Below are 19,489 nucleotides of genomic sequence, written 5' to 3'. Positions count from 1 at the left end.
TTGACAGTTTATAACACTGTTGACAGATGGAAACAATACATAATAACGCTTTCAAAATCTAGAGTCACTAGAAGATAAACTTTCTAATCTCCTCGAAAAATCTTCACTTTGCTGCAAGTACCAATTATAAATAGCAGCTAACATTTACGGAGTGCTTATGTGCCAAGCACTGATCTTTACCCTTATTCTCTATCATAGTAATCTGTAATTATTTTGTTTATTTTCTTTCTCCCCCACTAATCCAGAGGCTCCATGGTCACAGGGACTCTGTCTACTTCTTTATTGTATCCCCAGCACCTAGCACGCCTTACACATAGTAGGTGACATTTTTAAATGACTCATTGTTCTAAACATTTATTTTTTAAAAAGATTTTATTTATTTATTAGAGAGAGAGAAAGCACAAGCAGGGGGAGTGGCAGGCAGAGGGAGAGAAAGAAGCAGGCTCCCCACTGAGCAGAGAGCCCCATGTGGGGCTCGATCCCAGGACCCCAGGATCATGACCTGAGCCAAAGACAGACGCTTAACTGACTGAGCCACCCAGGCGCCCCTGTTCTAAACACTTTAAATAATCTTTTAAAACTGTTGGTCATGGGTGGCTGGGTGGCTCAGGTCATGATCCCCGGGTACTGGGATCGAGTTCTGCGTTGGGCTCCTTGCTCAGCGGAGAGTCTGCTTCTCCCTCTCCCTCTGCCCCTACCCCTGCTCATGCTCGCACGCTCTCTCTCTCTCTCAAATAAATAAACAAAATCCTTAAAAAAAATAAAACTGTTGGTTATGATCTAGAGGGTTAAGAAAATGCAAAAGAATAGAGTGTATTATTTAGTAGAATATTCTCCAACGAAACTTTTATATGTCCCATATAAAACGTATTTACCAATGGGTAACAGTAAAAAAAAAAAAAAAAAAAGGCTGAAAATCACTGCTTTACGTGGATTATTCCATTTGCTCCTCACAATAACCCTGTAGACAATACCACAACTTCCTCTTTAAAATAACAGTACTGAGATTTCCAGATAGTATGTATGATGTCCAAGATGACAGAGCTATCTATAAGTACAAGCATCACTTCTATAAAGTCTCACTGATAGGGAACCACACTAAAAAAATCTGAATTAACCAAATGAGGTTTCAGTAATAATAACTGTGACATGATTTGTGAAGGAAAAAATAGGCTTTTAAGGCAGTCAGTCCTAACTAAATTTAATACCTGGTTCTGCCACTAACCAGCTGTGTGGACTCAACCTCTTTGCACCTTGATTTCTCCATGTGTAAAAGAGGGATATTCATAACGTTGCTATAATTTTAAATGATTTGATGTATGTAAATAGCCTAGGCCACTAAATGGAAGCTTTTGTGATTAAATAATTAGTATTTTCTTTTTCCTGGTCCGATAAATCTTCAGCCCATCACACCACTATCTGAATGTGTAAAAAGCGTGAATCAGGAATCTACTGGATTAAAGAGCAAATTATGGGAAGTGGGCAAGAGAGGACTAGAGCCACCCAAGAGTTTCTGCTGGCCGTGGGTCAGAAAGATGCCTAAGTCAAGCTCAGGGAGTTGGTTCAGGTAACCACGGGAATCAAGGGAAACAACTCTGCTTAACCGTAAATACAAACACAAACTATTTCATCTTGCTCAAAGATCACAGCACCATCCATCTTCTTCCTCTGTGTCCTGGCTGGGGCCGAACCAAGGAAACGCCCCTGGTCAGCTCCTGCCCACTAGGCCCTGGTACCCAGAGGCTAGGGCGCAGAGCTTCGGTGCAACTCACCCCGGAGACTCCGTTGATACTGCCCCAGAATCTCCTCCAGGGTAGAGTTCTCCGGGGACTTCGCCATGCACAGAGCCGGGGCCCAGAGATGGGAGTCACGTGGGAAAGTGTCCAGTGTCGCCCTTCGGAGAACAGGAGGCCTTGGCGCCGGAGAAGCACCCGCCAGCTTCCAGCCGCTGCTGTCATTGGGGAGCATGGAACCCCGGACGGAGCTCGCGGGGGGCCCTTCCCACCCAGTGGCCCTCATGCTGGACGTCGGGAGTTGTAGTCCGCAGGCTGCGGGCCTGCAGTCACGAGATTCCTAAAAGGCCCTTCCAACTATACTACAGTTCCCAGAGGACATCGCGCCACAAGCTTTGGCGGTTTGGCGGCCAGATCCGGTTGCCAAGAGACTGTTTGGAGGCTCCGCCCTTTTTCTGTAGCTCAGGCTGGCTCAGTCCTGCCTTTATCCCATCCTGCTGTTTGGACCATCCAACCGACAAAAAGAGCTCACTGAAGGCCTTGACTCTCCTAAGTTTGGTAGTTTGCGGTTGGTCCTTGAGTCTTCTCAAGGACACAAATAACAAGTTCTCCACCCTTCAGCCGCGACATTTGCCAAAATGTCCAAATAAATTCTCAAGAAAAAGAAGCTTTAAATCTCCCAAACAGCCAAGGTTTTGAAGGCATCCGACACTACAAATCCTAGCATGCCCAGCAACCAGACCTCCGCTTGGAGTTGGCGCACTGCCCTCTGGGAACTGTAGTCCTTTTTAGTTGCGGTCCCGGCTAACGCCAGAGTCCTCCTCATTGTTCAAGCTAGTCTTTGGAGCACGCCTGCGCAATAGGCATCTGGAGAAGCCTTTGGGTGAGACCCTCCGCACAGCCCCTTTTCATTGTCTGCGTTTGGCGCCTGCGCAGTAAGAGATCGTTGGGACTGGGCCGGCGGAGGGCTAGGGCCGGGTTCCTCGCCCTTTCCTCAGGCGCCTGCGCACTGGGCGGCCGCTTTTTGCCGTTACCGCTATGTGCGGGGCGTGTGTGGAATAACGTTATTGCCTAGCGGAGCTCGGGGCCGGGAGCTCGACCGTAGCGGCAGCGACGACGACAGCGCCGACGAGGACGACTGGGTGGGGGTAGGACGGCGTGCGAGAGACTCACGGGACGCGACGCGCCCCGCCTCCCCCGTCCGGTTCCTCTCTCAGCGGTGAGGGGTAAGTGATGCGCTCAGCTGCTCGGGTAGGCGCTGTCCCTGCCGCCGCCGCTACTTCCCCACATCCTCCTGGGTTTGCAGCGGGGGCTCGGGGCGCGGCCGGGGGCGGCCGGGGTGCTGGGCCGGGCGGCGAAGGGGGCGCTTCCCCGCTGCTCCGCGCGGCGCCACCACCTCCTCCGCCCCCCCCCCCCGCCGCCGGCACCCGACCCGGGGCTCGTCGGGGCCGCCCCTCCCCTCCCCCACCCTGCCCCCAGCTCCACCCGCTGTCCCTCCGGGCCGGTGGCCGCCGCCTCTTCCCGAGAAGGTCTTGAATCATTTCAGCCCTCTCTCGGCTTTGTGCAGCCCTCCCCCCTGCGCCGTAGCAGCTTGCTAGGGGTGCGGGCGGAGCACTGGAGGGAATTGCTGCGTTGCCGCTGGGGAAGGGATTTTTCCCCGATCCGAGCAGCTAACAGTGCGGGGCCTTTTTGTTAGGTTGGTTGGGGATGTGGGGCGGTTTGGAGGAGGTGAGGTCAGGCGCCCTCTGGACGCGGTTGGAGGGCGTGGAAGACGTGGTGTCACGCACCCTGCCAGGCGACTGCACCCGCGCTGGCTCTGGCTCCGTAGTAAACCCGGGGGAGGAGACAGCGGCTTCCTGTCGGCTTCATTGTCCTAAGATTCAAATGCGGGGTTTTGGTATGCTTCCCTTCGTTTTATGCCTGACACAGGGCGGGAAGACGTGGGATTCGTGTCCTAAGTTACGGAATTTCTGGGGTTTTTTTTTGGGGGGGGGTCGTGTTTAGTAGGGCTTGGGGGATTTATTTGAAGAATGTAAGCCCCTGGAAGATAGGGACGGTGTCTGTCCAAGCATTGCCAAGGTGATCATCGATAGGAAATTACTAGATGGCGATGAACACTGGACTTAGAAAGAGCCCGACGGCGAGGCTGTTGTGTAGCAGGGAAATGAACCAGCAGAATTGTTTTTTCATTGGGTGGGTAACGCGTTCGCGTTCCTAAGGGAATAGATGAGGCCACATCTTTCAGTTTTGTTTTTTGAGCAGTCAAAACAAAAAACAGGCCCAGTACATTTCTGTTTCTGATTTTGTTTATTCATACTTCCATTCTCTTAATGAAAATTAACTCATTTGGGAGAAATGTGGTGGGGCAGATGATCGTTGATTCAAAATGCATCTTTTAAAATGATTTCATCTTAAGCTTTCAGTGCTTACAACCGTTTGCTGGCGTTAAAACAAGCGGAAGAAAGAATGAAGCAGGATGGGGAGGAGCAGGTGGAGGGATAATGGGAGAGGAGAGAGTTACATTGTGAATACTGTATCTAGATCTTCACTGATACAACCCTAGCTGGATAGGCTTCAAAAATTTAGTAATTCAGTTCTGGAAATACTACATTGCAAGGTACAAATAATTTTGTATTTTTTCTACCATTATTTTTTTTTAAGATTTTATTTATTTATTTGAGAGAGACAGCAAGAGAGGGAACACAAGCAGGGGGAGTGGGAGAGGGAGAAGCAGGCTTCCCGCCCAGCAGGGAGCCCGACATGGGGATGGATCCCAGGACCCTGGGACCATGACCTGAAGGCAGACGCTTAACGGACTGAGCTAACCCGTGCCCCTTTCTACCATTATTTTTAAAAAAGTAAAGCCCAAGGCTGTTTTTCGTCCTTCCTCACTTTGTAGGTATCGTAGGATTTTGGTGTTTTAAAACTCAAGAATCTAAGTGCACTTGACATAAGAGGAAGATACTGAAACTTGGAAAGTTAACTGAATTGTCTGTCCAAGTGTCACTGCTAATGAAAGGCAGAGCCAAATAAAACCAAGATCTGTTCCTGCAGTGGGCTCTTTTGGTGTTGTCCCTTAGTCCCCCTGCCCTGTGAAAATTTATGGAAAGCTTCTCTACATGCTCCTTGAGTTGTCTTTAACAATCAAGTTCATTGATACCCTTGTTGTATTAATCTAGTCCTTTTCCTTGTGATGCAAAAATAATTCTACTGAAGTGGAGTTTTAGTTTTATAAATTACCTTACAATATAAGGAAAGATGCTCTAACATGGACTTTTCATAAAAAAACAACAACAAAAAAAAAAACCTCTTGGAAGTTTTTCCCTACTACTTATTAGTAACCATATTTTAATATTATTTCCTGATATTCAGTAGTATTTTATGGTATGATGAGCTATAAGCTATAAGCTCGGTTAAAAATAAAATTGCCATGTAACAAGAATGTGGAGAAGAATGTCTCCATTTTATATTTAATTCTGTAATTATGGCCTGAATGTAGTGTAGTGAAATTATCCCTTTCTTAATTCAATATGAAGTTCATTTTTCTTCAATTAATGAATTACATTATTTTCAACTTAACTCACCTTGAGAAAAATATCGAAATTTTTATCAAAATTAAATGTATGTTTTTTCATTGAGTTGCTTTTGACAAAGTGCTGTTTTTTCTTTATAATCTTACCCTTTAATTCTACAATGCATTTTAATAGACTTTTTTAAAAGAATTTATTAACTTGCCCTTTTAAATTTTAGCTTACTTAGAGATAATCTAGTTAAATTCAGCATGTGGAATTATATTAAATCAAACTTTAAATGTATTTTATTGGTAAATTTCATTGTTCTCAATTACTTTGGAAATAACCATCTTCATGTTTTCTATCTTAGCATTAGAATAATGAAATTTAGACTGTAAAATTATCATACATTATGCCCATTAATGCAAATATCAGTGTTTTTAAAAATTCTATGCTTAGTGATTTGTTTTACTTATTCCTAGTATCAGTTTTTTTCTTTTTGTCACTGAAGAAATAACTAGTTTTATTGTTGCATCTGATAGTAATCAGATATCACTCATCTAGTACTGAATACTGCCTGTGTTTAAACTTGTTAACGTTTTTTATTCAACAAAATTATACTCCCGTAAAATAATTTTTAGTATTTTAATTTGTAATGATTGATTTTGAGCAGTGTCCTAGTCTAATAAATATCTAACAGACAGCAATGTACTAAATTGCCAACTAATCTGTACAGTTGCAAATTATTACAGAAGTATAACAAAAGAGCAATTAGATACCATCTGAAAAATCCTTGGTGGTTATATAATATGGAGGAGAACGTTGAGTGTTGCTGTATTTCAGTAAGAAATGAACTTCTTCTTATGGGGAGAAACCTCAGACCATCTTTATTTCATTAATTTTTGTTAATAACCAAGATTTCCAATAATCAACTACACTTGGTGAAATGGGATTTAATTTATTTACTTAAATATTTTTTGAGGGAAGTGCTCAGCAATGAGTTAGCTGGTGTGGGCAATACAAAAGAATAAGACATCTGTCTGGTAGTAGAGTTGATTAAACTAGACATACAGTTTAAACTAGACTGTATGTCTAGTTTAATTGAATGATTATGCAACAGTATATCTATATTATACCTTTTTTTGGCCAAAATGAATGACCTGGTCAATATATACTGAAGGTAAAGCCCTCTTTTATGTCAAACAAAGGTAGAAAGGAAACGAACAAAAGCAAGGTTAAAGAAAACCCTACAAAAATTACTTACATACAGATAGGGATTATACAAAACATGGAAGTGGAAAGAATCTCAAGTATGCATTGCTTAGGTTTGAGAAACAATATGAGACATAGCAGAGAATAAGTCATTATTTGAGTATATTAATAAGCACTAAGTAATATAGAACATATTATCCTTTAGGACATGATATTTATTGAATAAATAACTAATATCTACCACATATTGAAACCTACTATGTATCAGGCAGTGTGTGTGTGTGTGTGTGTGTGTGTGTTTGTGTGTAATTCATGCAGCAGTCTTGTATATAAGGTATAAATTTACACACTTAAATTTGAGAATATTTGAAGCCTAGAGTTAGTGAATAATTTTTCCTCTGTGTCATGGCTCTAAGTGGTAGAGCCTATAACTGAACCTTTGTCTTTTTGACAAAGGCCCAAATTCTTTCCATTCATCCTTTTTGGTAAATTAAGAAAGCAAACTGTACCCTTTTCTGATTCACAAAATTTTAGAATTAGAGGAGACTTTAGAGTCATCTGGTATAGTGTGCCTTCTACTACTCATATCCCTGAGATCTTACTGAGTCCAACTTCTCCAAGAACAACACTTTCATGAACAAAGAGGCATAGGATGTCTCATTTAGCTTTTGGAAAGTATAATAGGAAGATTTTAATTAAATGGGGCTGGTATCTGCTTTACTATATAACTTCTCCCCATTGGTTGTAGTTCTGTTATAAGAGTAAGATACAGTAAGGTATTTCTTTGCTCGGTTTTCTCTTTTCTAAATAAAATATTATAACCCTTACAACTTCATATGATACTGATATTGTTTCCTTTACCTCTCATCTCTTGTCAGCTAGATTGAGTTTTGTCAATACTGTTCTTTTTGTTCTGATCTAGTTTGTTTATTTATTTATTTATTTATTTATTTTTATTCTTATGTTAATCCCCATACATTACATCATTAGTTTTAGATGAAGTGTTCCATGATTCATTGTTTGTGCATAACACCCAGTGCTCCATGCAGAATGTGCCCTCCTCGATACCCACCACCAGGCTAACCCATCCTCCCACGCCCCCTCCCCTCTAGAACCCTCAGTTTGTTTTTCAGAGTCCATCGTCTCTCATGGTTCGTCTACCCCTCCGATTTCCCCCGCTTCATTCTTCCCCTCCCGCTACCTTCTTCTTCTTCTTCTTTTTTTTCTTAACATATATTGCATTATTTGTTTCAGAGGTACAGATCTGAGATTCAACAGTCTTGTTTTTATATTTAATTCTGTAATTATGGCCTGAATGTAGTGTAGTGAAATTACCATTTCCTTAATTCAAGCTATACACTTGTGTTTATGGTCTAAAATTTTGTTAACTCTTTAATAACAGTGATATCTTTGCTAGTTCTAAGCAAAGAAAAATCAGAAAAATGTTATATGGCTTTTCAAGTTATTGTCATGCAATTCAAGGGATTTGAGTTTCTGTATTTCTACCTTTCTAATGTTAAAATGACCTCTCTTTATGAAATGATAGTTTTAGTCTGTGGTAAGTTTCTTTTAATATTTGCCTTGGGTTTTTTTGTATTGGTTTGATTCTTAAATGAACAATAAAAAGTTGGCAAGCTTATGTTGTTTTTCATTTTGTTTTTTGAAAATTTGGAAACCACTGATGTAGTCAACATAAGCCAGTTTTTTTTTTAAGATTTTTCCCATTCTGTATGTATACATCGATGATTTTTTGAAACAGTGTTAAGCTTTAACCCTTTCAGATACCATCTCCTTGAATATAGCTATAGTTAAAACTTATTGAGATCTTCTCGAATCATGATTCTGTCATCCAAGGGATTAGCTTCCCTTCCTGGCTTTTAGACATTTATAAATTTAACAAGCCAGCCCTCTTATGTCTTCATCCTGGCCATGTACTGGATATAGCCGAGGACACAGCCATGCAGATTTATAAATAGAGTAAATGTAACATAAATAAAATATCCTTGAGAAAAGAGGCGACACAAAGATAATGAAAACCATTTGAATGTTTTTTGTTTTTAATTAAGGAGAAAACCATTATATTCTCCAGTACTGAAGGAGTTGGTTAAAGCTTACAGTCTGTTGGGTGATACGGATAATTACACAAATAGTGAGTCAAGTAAGCATAGGTGCTATGAAGAAAATGTGGAGTAAGGGGATAGACTGTGTGGAAGACTGCTATTTATCATTTGTTTTTAAGTAGTCCCTCAGAATATTCAAATGGTTCAAAAAAATCAAACTATTTTAAAAACAACTATTGTGAAAAATCCTCCTACCCCTCACCTTGTTTGCCAAATTAGCACTTTCCCTAATCCAATAAGTAACATTTTATTATTTATTCTGTATCATTCCAGTGAATTTTTTTTCAAGTTAAGCAAATATATATACCCACCGCCCCTCTTTTACACAAAAGATAACCTCTTAAGACAATATGCTGCACCTTGGGAGTTACCGTTTTAGGAGCAGTTAGGGAATACTGCTCTGTGAGGAGATGATGTTTAGCAGAGACTTGTATTAGGTGAGGAGGTAAGCCATGTAGGTGTGTGGTTGGACTGTGCCGTGGTCCTGAGACAGGAATGGGATGCGTGAATTCGGAGAATAAGGAGAGTACTGGCTGGAGATGAGAGAGCAAGAAGAAAGAATAGAAGGAAATGAGGTTGGATAGAAATTGGAAGGTTTTTAATTTCAAGTGTTTTGGGAGTTCATTGGAGGGTTTTGAGGGGAATGACAAAAGAATTGTATTATATTTTTAAAATATAGTTCTGACTGTTTTGTGGAGAACAGACTGGACGGGAAAAGGGGAACAGGGAGATGAGCTAAGAGTGATCTATACTAAGTTGTTAATGGTTTCGACTAGAGTGATAATGGTGGAGATAAAGTTACAAGGTCTGGTTTTAAAAAATCAAGAGTTTTGGATATGTGAAGTTTGAAATGTCTGTCAAACATCTGAGTGGAGCTATCAAGTAGGCAGTGGAATATACAAGTCTGCAATTCAGAGAGGTTCAGGCCTGAAGATTCTTAAATCTTAAGCATCACCAGTAGAACGTATTTAAAGCCATAGGACTGGAAGACATCACTTAGTTTGAGAGTTGGTTAATTAGGTTGAGAAGAGGTTCAAGAGTTGAGACCTGATACTGTTCAACAGTGAAAGGCTTAGCAAGAGAGAAGAGCTATCCAGAAGGATTGAAAAGAAGTAGTAAGAGTATGCTGTCCCAGAAGCCAAGTAATTTTTAGAGATAAGGGATGTTGAGTCAAACTATACCACCTTTAATCACCTGAACACTCCTTATAAACTGGATGAGAACCTTTTGTTAGACGTCTCTTTCTTGATGGGGATGTTCACAATTATTCTCCCCCAGAAACTGCTAAATCTAAAGCCCTGAACAAAGTTTGATTTGTAAACCGGCGCCTGCTGTTTCTTGGGTGGACGGCTGTGGTTGCTGCTGGTGCCCAGGGCTGAACAGGAGAGACAGTGCTCCTCAGTTAGGAAAATTTGCTGTCAGGGATTGATTCATTTGCGACTTGTGTGATCTTAAATGTGTCACTTCATTTCAGAAGTTCAGTTTCTTCATCTATAAAGTAAATCTAGTGATAGTCCGTTTACCTCAGGGGTTTTTTTTGAAAAGCAAATGATGTAAAAGACAAGTGAAAGGTACGATTGCAGGTACGGATCTCCCATCGCCCCAGATGTGGTGCCCCTCGCTAGGGTTATGTGTGAAGAAATGTTTTGTTTGGGGTGATGAATAGAAGTATTTTTTCAATATGACACTGTAGGAATAGTTTTCTGCTTCTCCTGCATTTCATCCCCATAAGGCAGTTTTGCACATTATTTTACCGTTCTTGGGAGTGGAAAAAAAGACATGATGTGGGAAAGAGGCTTTGCGATAATAACTTTCTCCAATCCTAAACTCATCCTTTAATTCCAAGCAGTATCTAAATGAGAATGAAGTCAGAAAAATTTTTCTAAGCAGGCCAGCTTACTTTTTTCCAGGCCAACCAGGAAAATCTTCCCTTTTTAACTGGCTTTTTTTTCCTGGAAGGTGTCTTACCAGATAAGGGTTTGTCACATCTTATGTGGAATAGTAGTACAAATTCAAAGCATAGGGTTTGTTAAGGGTCTTGTACTCAAGGCAGCCAGCTAGAAACTGATTTGAGGAAACAAAGGACAAGGGCATACTTGATACAGAGGTAAAATATAAAATATTTATTTTGGTGAAAAAAGGAACATTGCAAAGAGAGGACTTTGAGCAATAATTCTTAAGCAGTAAAGACTTTTTTGAGGCAGTGGGACTATAATTTCAAAATCTCTATCTTGAGGACCCCATATATTATTTGCTGAGTTGCTCAAAAAACACTTCTCATGGGTAATCAATGCACTGCAAATTGAAGGCCACCTTATTTTTTCATGCTTTTTTTTTCATATTATAAAACTAATACTTGTCTGTTGCCGAATACTTAGAAGATACCATTACATCAGGAAGAACACTTTCTCGCAATCCCCCAGCCAGTGATGCCACTGTTATATATTCTTGTCTATTTGTGTTTAATCTGGTAACATTTTATCATGAAATTAAACTTTCTGACTAATTTTTCTTGAGGGTATAGGAGTCCATGTTATCAAACTTGTAATTTACTTACAATTTATGGAAATTAAGGCTATTTTTAAATTTGCAAACAACTGTGAACTTCTGTGCAAATTAATATTTTTCTTTGCCAGTATTTTAAAGATTTTTTTTTTTATTTATTTGAGAGAGAGAGCAGAGCAAGTGAGAGAGAACACAAGGGGGTGGAGGGTCAGAGGGAGTGGGAGAAGTAGGCTCCCTGCTATTTAGAATTCTAAAGCCTTTTCTAATTTTCTGATGAAATCCACCCCTCTGCCCTGGTCTTTTCCAGTATACACTTCCATCACTGGTATATGAGATTGTTGCTTCAACCCTACACCAATGCTGGTTATTACATATCTTTTTAAAAATTTTGCCAACACGATAAACTGAAAACCTTATTTAGATTTCTCTTATCAGTAATATATCTGAAGAGCTTTTTAAAAATATGTTTGTTGGCAAAAAAAAAGTTTATTGGCCATTGTATTTCTAATCTGAATTGCTTGTGTATACCCTTTTCTGAAAGAATGTTCATTATTGTATATACTTGTAACAATTCCTTTGTCACGTACGTTGTAAAATTTTTTCCCAGATTGTCATTTCCCTTTTTAAATTCGTTTTTACCCAACAAAGATTTTTAACTTGTGTATAGTCCAATTTTTCTTTTCTTTTTCCTTCATGAAGTAATACCACTGCACACAGTTTTATTAGATACATACCTATATTTATTCTCATAGAATTTATGATGTGAATATGTGCAAATGTGTTAATTTTTCTAAAATATATTTAGGCCTATATATATTATAGCCTTCTGTCCCAGTACCATTTATTGCATAACTCTTCATTATCCTATACAATTTGAAATGTCCTGTTAATATGCGTAGGTTTATTTCTGGATCTTTTATTCCGTCTACCTATTTCTGCACTGCTATATTATTTTTTTTAAAGGTTTTTTATTTATTTATTTGACAGAGAGAGACACAGCTAGAGAGGGAACACAAGCAGGGGGAGTGGGAGAGGGAGAAGCAGGCTCCCCGCAGAGCAGGGAGCCCGATGTGGGACTCGATCCCAGGACCCCGGGATCATGACCTGAGCCGAAGGCAGACGCTTAACGACTGAGCCACCTAGGCGCCCCTGCACTGCTGTATTATTACCACATTTTATAACATAGGTTTATAATATCCATTTGTAAATGGACAGACTGTTCTTCCTTCACTACACTGGTTTTAACAGAATTTGCTTAGTTTTCCTCATATGCTTATTTTTTCCAGATGTGTTTTAGAACTATTTTGTCAGGCTCATTTGAAAAAGTCCTTTTGGGGTCTTGATTGAGATGAAGCCCAGTTTATTAATTTTTTTAATGATCTGAAGCATGACAAGGAGATTCTGGGGTAGGTTGGGGGGCCTTATTTTCTTTTGTTTCTTTTAATTCTAGTCTAGTTAACATCTAGTATTATATTTCAGGTGTACGATATAGTGATTCAACAATTCTATATATTGCTCGGTGCTCATTACAATTAGTGTACTCTTAATCGCCTTCACCTATTTCACCCATCCCCCACCAATCTCCCCTCTGATAACCACCTGTTTGTTGTCTGTAGTTAAGAGTCCAATTTTTGGGGGCACCTGGGTGGCTCAGTCAGTTGGGTGTCTGCCTTCGGCTCGGGTCATGATCCCAGGCTCCTGGGATCAAGTCCCACATCAGGCTACCTGCTCAGTGGGGAATCTGCTTCTTCCTCTCCCTCTGCTTGTTCCCCCTGCTTGTGCTCTCCCTCTCTCTCTATGACAAATAAATAAATAAATAAAAATAATAGTCCATTGTATATTTGGGGTCTTAGTTTTTGGTAATGTTTTCAGATCTATTCAACTTCCTGTTTTTTTAGTCAATTATGTCATTCTCATTTTCCTAGAAGTTTATTCACTTGAGATTTTCAAATTTAGAAGCATAAAGTTGTAGTTATTTTAATAAATTTAAAAAATCATGTCTGTGGCTATATCTTTTTATTACAAAGCCAAGTGTTTATGATAGATGAAGAAAAAAATCTGCCAGGGATTTTAGTACTTTTTTTTTTTAAAGAATGAACTTCTGATTTATCATTTTTATTTTTGTGCTTTTAATTCATTAGCTACTTTTTTTTTAAGATTTTATTTATTTATTTGAGAGAGAGAATGAGAGAGAGAGAGAGAGCAGATGAGAGGGGGGAGGGTCAGAGGGAGAAGCAGACTCCCTGCTGAGCAGGGAGCCCGATGCGGGACTCGATCCTGGGACTCCAGGATTATGACCTGAGCTGAAGGCAGTCGCCCAACCAACTGAGCCACCTAGGCGCCCATCATTAGCTACTTTTAAAATCTTTAATCCTTCATCTCTACTAGTTTGTTGGATAAGTTTATTTTTATTTTTTCTAGTTTAGTAGAAAACACCCCTAAGGCTTTAAAGTTTTTTCTCACTCAGCTTTGTGGACATTCCTTAGATTTTATATAAAGAGTATTCTCAGAGGTTTGACTTTTTAAACTATTTTATTCTCTCTTTCACTCGGGTTAATTTATGAGATGGGTTGTTTTAATACAAAGGTCTGTGTGTATGTGGTTTATCTCAAATATACAGAGAAATTGAAAGAATTTCATAGTGAGTACTCACATACCCACCATTTGATTGTACTATTAACATTATATTTGGGTTTTTGTTTTTTAAAGATTTTATTTGAGAGAGAGCATGAGCAGGGGGAGGGGCAAAGGGAGAGGAAGAAGCAGATTCCCTGCTGAGCAGGGAGCCCGATGCGGGACTTGATCCCAGGATCCCAAGATCATGACCTGAACCAAAGGCAGATGCTTAACCAACTGAGCCACCGAGGTGCCCCAACATTATATTCGTTTTTATCACACATCTGGCCATATATCCATTGTCTGTTCATCAGTGCATCTTACATTTTGATGAATGTCAAAGTAAACTGCAGACGTGAATGTGTGTTTTTAAGAAAAGGGCTCTTAAATCATTTGAAATTGTTTCACTTTTAAGTTTTCTGAATATGCTACTGAATTATTTTCTAACAACTACTGGCAAACAGCAGTCGAAATATGAAATATATTGTTTTCTATCCCAATAGTGTTACTGAACTCAATTTTTCTGTAAATAGCTAGCTGACAAAATTAACACTGACACTGAGCTATCCCTCTTGAGGGGCACGGTGTGTGTGTACTTTTAAAGAGGAATGGTAAAAGAGTTTTTTGTTTGTGTTTAATCTGAAGAGCTGTTGAAGGAAGCATACACTGTTTCTCTAATTTAGTGATCCTTCTACTTCCTTCAGTAACAAATTCAGGAATGAAGTAATTACTGTCAGTTCTACATCTCACTACCTTCTGCTTCCACTATGTTAAGAATTCAGTGTTGTGCTATTCAATAAAAATAAGAGCTTTTGCTTGAGGTGAAACAGCATGGTTTAAACCTGTGATTCTAAGTGGTGAGTAACAAATTCCAGAATGTGAAGGATCTACTGTACAGAATCAACAATTTTAAATTTCTAAAGTGGAGAGGTGGGAACAAATAGAATACGATTAAATGAAGAGTAAAAGAATTAAAATTTAGAGATTTGTTTGGGGAGGGTGGGGACACGGGGATGATGGGGTTCTTTGGTATCCAGCAGAAGAATGTCTAGTAATTATTGTGAATAACATTCAGAACCTAATTCGTTAATAGAATCTTGCACCTTTTTGCCAATGGATTTTAGGCTAATTGCAAAGTAATATCCCTCTGCCCCCCAAAGATATAAAATGAGGTATATAATAAGATGAATATTTCATCAAAGAATGCTGTCTTGACAACCATTTCTTTGATCTGCTCTCAGGTGTCTGTTTTCATCACTAGGATTTCTGTTGTCTGACTTATTCGTTCTTTTCTCTCTTTTTCTTGGGCCCAGTTTGTACTTTTCCCTCCAGTCTTGGCATTCTCAGTCAGCACATTATGTATTTCCTTTGCTCTAGTATCTTTTTTTGATTTCTTGTTCCTTAGTCTTCACAATTACAGTCCATTCCCCTTATCCCTGCTCTCCCATGTTGTCACAGCAGTCAGTCCAAACTGAAGGGGTCTTTTTGAGGAATTGGAAAATACAATTTTCATGATAAACATCAGTGACTTATCTAAGTAAAGGGAGATTGGGAAAGAGAGTACCTGGGTGGCTGGTAATGCCTATTCACCAAGATAGGGAAAACAAGAGGAAAGGCAGATTTTGTTCAGAAAATGGAAGGATTCAATTTTTTAAAATTAATTCTGAGGAGCCAGTGGGGACATGGAACTGAAAATTATTTATAAGCAATTAGAGATAAGGTCTGCATGAGGTTTTGCCTTGAAATATAGATGTGTGACTTGACATAATGAGCAGTATTTGCACTCTGGTGGCTTCAAAGAAGTCTCAAAGGGATCATGTATTGGGCAGTAACCCCCTAAAAAACAAGGATTTAAAGAAAAAGTAGAGACTTTCAAAGACATTAAGTAGTAGCCACTGAAGTGAGAGGAAACCAAAGTGATGTTCTAGAAGGTAAGAATGATCAAAGATATTGGCAGGTGAAGTAAGATGGAAATATTAAAGATCATTGGATTTAGGAGAACATTTTTAACCACAGTAGACAAAGGTGGTTGAGAGGAAGAGAGAGGACAGAAACTCAGTAAAACTTCAGTACATAGGGTTAATTCAAGAATAGTTGAAGGGGCACCTGGGTGGCTTAGTCGTTTAAGCATCTGACTTTTTTTTTTTTTTAAAGATTTTATTTATTTGTCAGAGAGAGAGAGAGAGGCAGCACAAGCAAGGGGAGAATCAGGCTCACCAGTGAGGAAGAAGCCTGATGCAGGACAGGATCCCAGGACCCTGGGATCATGACGTGAGCTGAAAGCAGATGCTTAACTGACTGAGCCACCCAGGCGTCCCAAGTGTCCAACTCTTAATCTTGGGTCAGATCTTGATCTCAGGGTTGTGAGTTCAAGCCCCATGTAGACTCCATGCTGGGCATGAGGAGCCTACTTAAAAAAAAAAAACAGTTGGGGGGTGGGACACACCTGGGAGGCTCAGTTGGTTAAGCGGTGGCTCTTGATTTCTGCTCAGGTCATGATCTCAGGGTCCTGGGATTGAGCCCCGCATCCTGCTCCACACTCACCTAGGAGTCTGCTTCAGGATTCTTTCTCCCTCTGCCCCTCTTCCCCTTCTCTCTCTCTCTCTCAAATAAATCCTTAATTAAAGAGAAAGGTAGTTGAAAGGTAAGGAAGTAGAATTAGCAAAAACAGACCACTTTTTAAAGCCTGGCCCTAAAGGGAAGGAGAGAAAGCTCCTTTAAATGACTATATGCTGTCTGTACTTAATTTTCTTTCTCAAGGTTTAAAAAAAATGTCATGCTTTCTAATAATTCATTTTAAACAATTGTTATTGTGAAACAAAATTGCAAATGCAAAAACTTACATTTAAAACATTAAGTTCTTACAACATAAGAATACAATAACCCCTTTTGAGGAAAGTTCATTAATTTTCAGTCACAGCATTCTGAAAGGCTAAGATATCCTTAGATTCCAGTAGGCATTCGTGTTTTTATATTCCAACTTTGCTGCATGTACAGGCAGCTCCACTTTTTTTTTTTTTTTAAAGATTTTATTTATTATTTGACAGAGAGAGACATAGTGAGAGAGGGAACACAAGCAGGGGAAGTAGGAGAGGGAGAAGCAGGCTTCCCCGCGGTGCAGGGAGCCCGATGTGGGGCTCGATCCCAGGACCCTGGGATCACGACCGAGCCGAAGGCAGACGCCTAATGACTGAGCCACCCAGGCGCCCCCAGGCAGCTCCACTTTTAAGAGCTGGATTAGAAGTTTTCTTAACAAGAAATAGCATTTCTTAAAAATAGTAAAGCATCTTGCCAAAATGAGTTGCTATCTAAAGGTATCATGTTCAAAATCCAAAAGTTATGTTGGCCCTGGAAATTCAGATTTACTAATATGGGTACTGAGTTCTGTTACAAAAAATTACTTTCTACTTCACTGATTTGAGTTACTCTTTGATATGTGTGTATACCTTATGACTCTAAAAAATAAGTTTACTATTTGACAAAATTCAAACATAATCAAAATCACTTCTTAAAAATGTATAAGAATTTGGGTAAACCTGTGTTGATCCAGCATAAGGGAAGAAGCAAAAGTAAATTTTTATCAAACATCTATCAGTGTCAAAAATAAGGACAGAAATAGGGCTAATGTCCAGAGTAGGGAAGAATAACTAAGAAATTTATAAATCTGAGTCCCTAGGCACTTACTGGGAACAAAAATTATTTACTTCTCTTTATATTTTGAGTATTTTTATTTGATCATGTGAAAATGTCTGATCCAAGTCCCCAGGAAATGAATATAAAATTAATATGTATCTATGAAATGCAAGATTGTCCTATCTTTCTTTCATAGGATTCTCAAACATCTAATGGATGTTAAACTAGTTCAAATAAAAAATTTAACCATAGAAATATCAATAGGATTTTCATTAATTTAATATTTATTTTTCCTTTTGCTAGCATTTACCCCATAGATTGGTCTTTAGTAGTGTGACATGATTTTATCTGTTTAGTACAGTTATAGGAAATCATTTTTCTGTCAAAAGTTGCAAAACTGCAAGGAAAAACTGGGGGTCACAGGAAGGCAGGAACCAAATTATTTTCTTTTGAGACAGTCCTTTGTATAGGCCTAAATTTGTTTTACAAACTAAAACACATATATCATTTTATTTAATAAATAGTGTCATCACATATCTGCTCCAGAAAAACCAGATAGCTTGTGTTCTGTCTCACATGACTTTTGAGGGTGTTTCCTGATTTTAGGATAAATACACACACGCACGTGCGCGCACGCTTTGTCAACGAGGTGTAAATAAAAGAGTACTTTGCACAAGGAGTTTAGATCTCCATTTTAGTTTTGGCGCTATAGCTGTATAACATTGAACAAGTCTTCCACTGTTTCATTTTGCTCGCTTGTAAAAATAAAAGGCTTAAACTATATTATTTCTAAGTTTACTCCCAAATTTTAAAGCACTATTGCATATGTAAAAAATTCAGAATACTCTTCAGTTTGGGGCTTATGGCCCTTTTAGTCACAAAGAAGAGAGAGTCAAAGGATTGGGAGGACATTTGTGGTGTGCAGTAGTACACAGAGATGGAAAAAAAAGGGGAAGAAGGTAGGAGTGAAGAGAGACCAGGCATTTGGAAGGTGAACCCTTTTTTTTTTTTTTTTTGACATATCCTGATATTTGACTCAGAGTATTATCTCCTACTAATAATTGTTCTTAAAAACACCAATAAGCTTTTAATCTTATTGTAGCTGCGTTTTTCCTCAAACTTGGAGAAGCTCTTCTCCAAATGAAATAAATGTCAGTAGGCATTCCTCTTTAGCTGTGTCTGGAGATTCCGTCCCTTAAAAGAATTGCTTTCTCAGAAATATTCACACTATAAAATATTCCCAGCAAATTATTACATACCTAATGGCATATACCCTGGTAATAATGAACCTAATCTCTTTAAGCATCTGTAGTCTAATTAATTATAATATATAAAAGAATAGACCTATAGTAACAGTTGAAATGATGGTTGCAAATTTTCAGCCACAAGATAGGCTTTCTTGCTTATGTAACTTACTAATTTATATGAATGCTATATAGCTTTATAAATGAAAACATAAAGCTCTTTATGCTGTTGTGATCAGATCAAAATTTTTCTTTCCAACATAAATTATTTTTTAGCAGCCAATTCTGTGTTTATATTCTATAGGTTGAAAGTATATAAAGCCATTCTAAATTAATGTAAATAATCAAGTGATTCCTCTTTGTGTAGAGCTGAGCAAACTAGAGTGGCCACTAGCAATATGCGAATATTTAAATTTAAATTAATTAAAATTAAATAAAAAGTTTTCTCAGATGCATTTGCTGTTCTTGTTTTAAGCATTCATTAGTTCACATGTGGCTAGTGGCTAATTTGTTGGACAGCGTAGATCTAAAACCTGTCCATAATCACAGTTTTACTGCATAGTATTGTTATAGTTATTTATAGGCATAATTTTTCATGAAGGTGAAAAGAATATTGAATAATTTAGGATATTAAGTTGTTAGGCAATAAATAAGCACATATGTGATTTAAATATACTCTTGCTTTAAACATGCTCTAAGATTCTTCAGTTATTCTGCAGTTTGAAGTTTGATTTTGGTTTTCATGTGTTGTGCTGATACTGTGGTTCAATTAATTTATACCCACCTCCCAAACAGTTGATGTATGGCTAGTTCAAGGAGGAAGGTAGTAATCATGAGTAGGAACCGTTTTTAAGGGGCACATTAGGCAGTGATATGCTGAAATGCATTATAGACAGATGCCAGAAGGAAGAGAA

The 19,489-nt window shown here is 38.9% G+C and overlaps 2 protein-coding genes across 2 annotated transcripts in view; one reads left to right on the top strand and one right to left on the bottom strand.

Annotated features, from left to right (window-relative positions):
* Positions 1-1,839, bottom strand: part of SDCCAG8 (SHH signaling and ciliogenesis regulator SDCCAG8) — a 234,050-nt gene extending 232,211 nt beyond the window's left edge. Inside the window, exon 1 of the mRNA XM_021682699.2 lies at positions 1,773-1,839. Coding sequence (XP_021538374.2) covers positions 1,773-1,839 — 67 coding nt within the window. The remainder of the gene's footprint in view (positions 1-1,772) is intronic.
* Positions 1,840-2,912: 1,073 nt separating this feature from the next.
* The window catches only part of CEP170 (centrosomal protein 170), a 129,098-nt gene continuing 112,521 nt past the window's right edge, over positions 2,913-19,489 (top strand). Inside the window, exon 1 of the mRNA XM_021682698.1 lies at positions 2,913-2,959. The gene's annotated coding sequence lies outside the window, so the exon portion shown is untranslated. The remainder of the gene's footprint in view (positions 2,960-19,489) is intronic.

The sequence above is a fragment of the Neomonachus schauinslandi genome, chromosome 6 (genome assembly GCF_002201575.2).
Source record: "Neomonachus schauinslandi chromosome 6, ASM220157v2, whole genome shotgun sequence".
Classification (NCBI taxonomy): Eukaryota; Metazoa; Chordata; class Mammalia; order Carnivora; family Phocidae; genus Neomonachus; species Neomonachus schauinslandi.
Note: the sequence above shows the minus strand (reverse complement) of the source record. Positions and strands in the feature narration are given on the sequence as shown.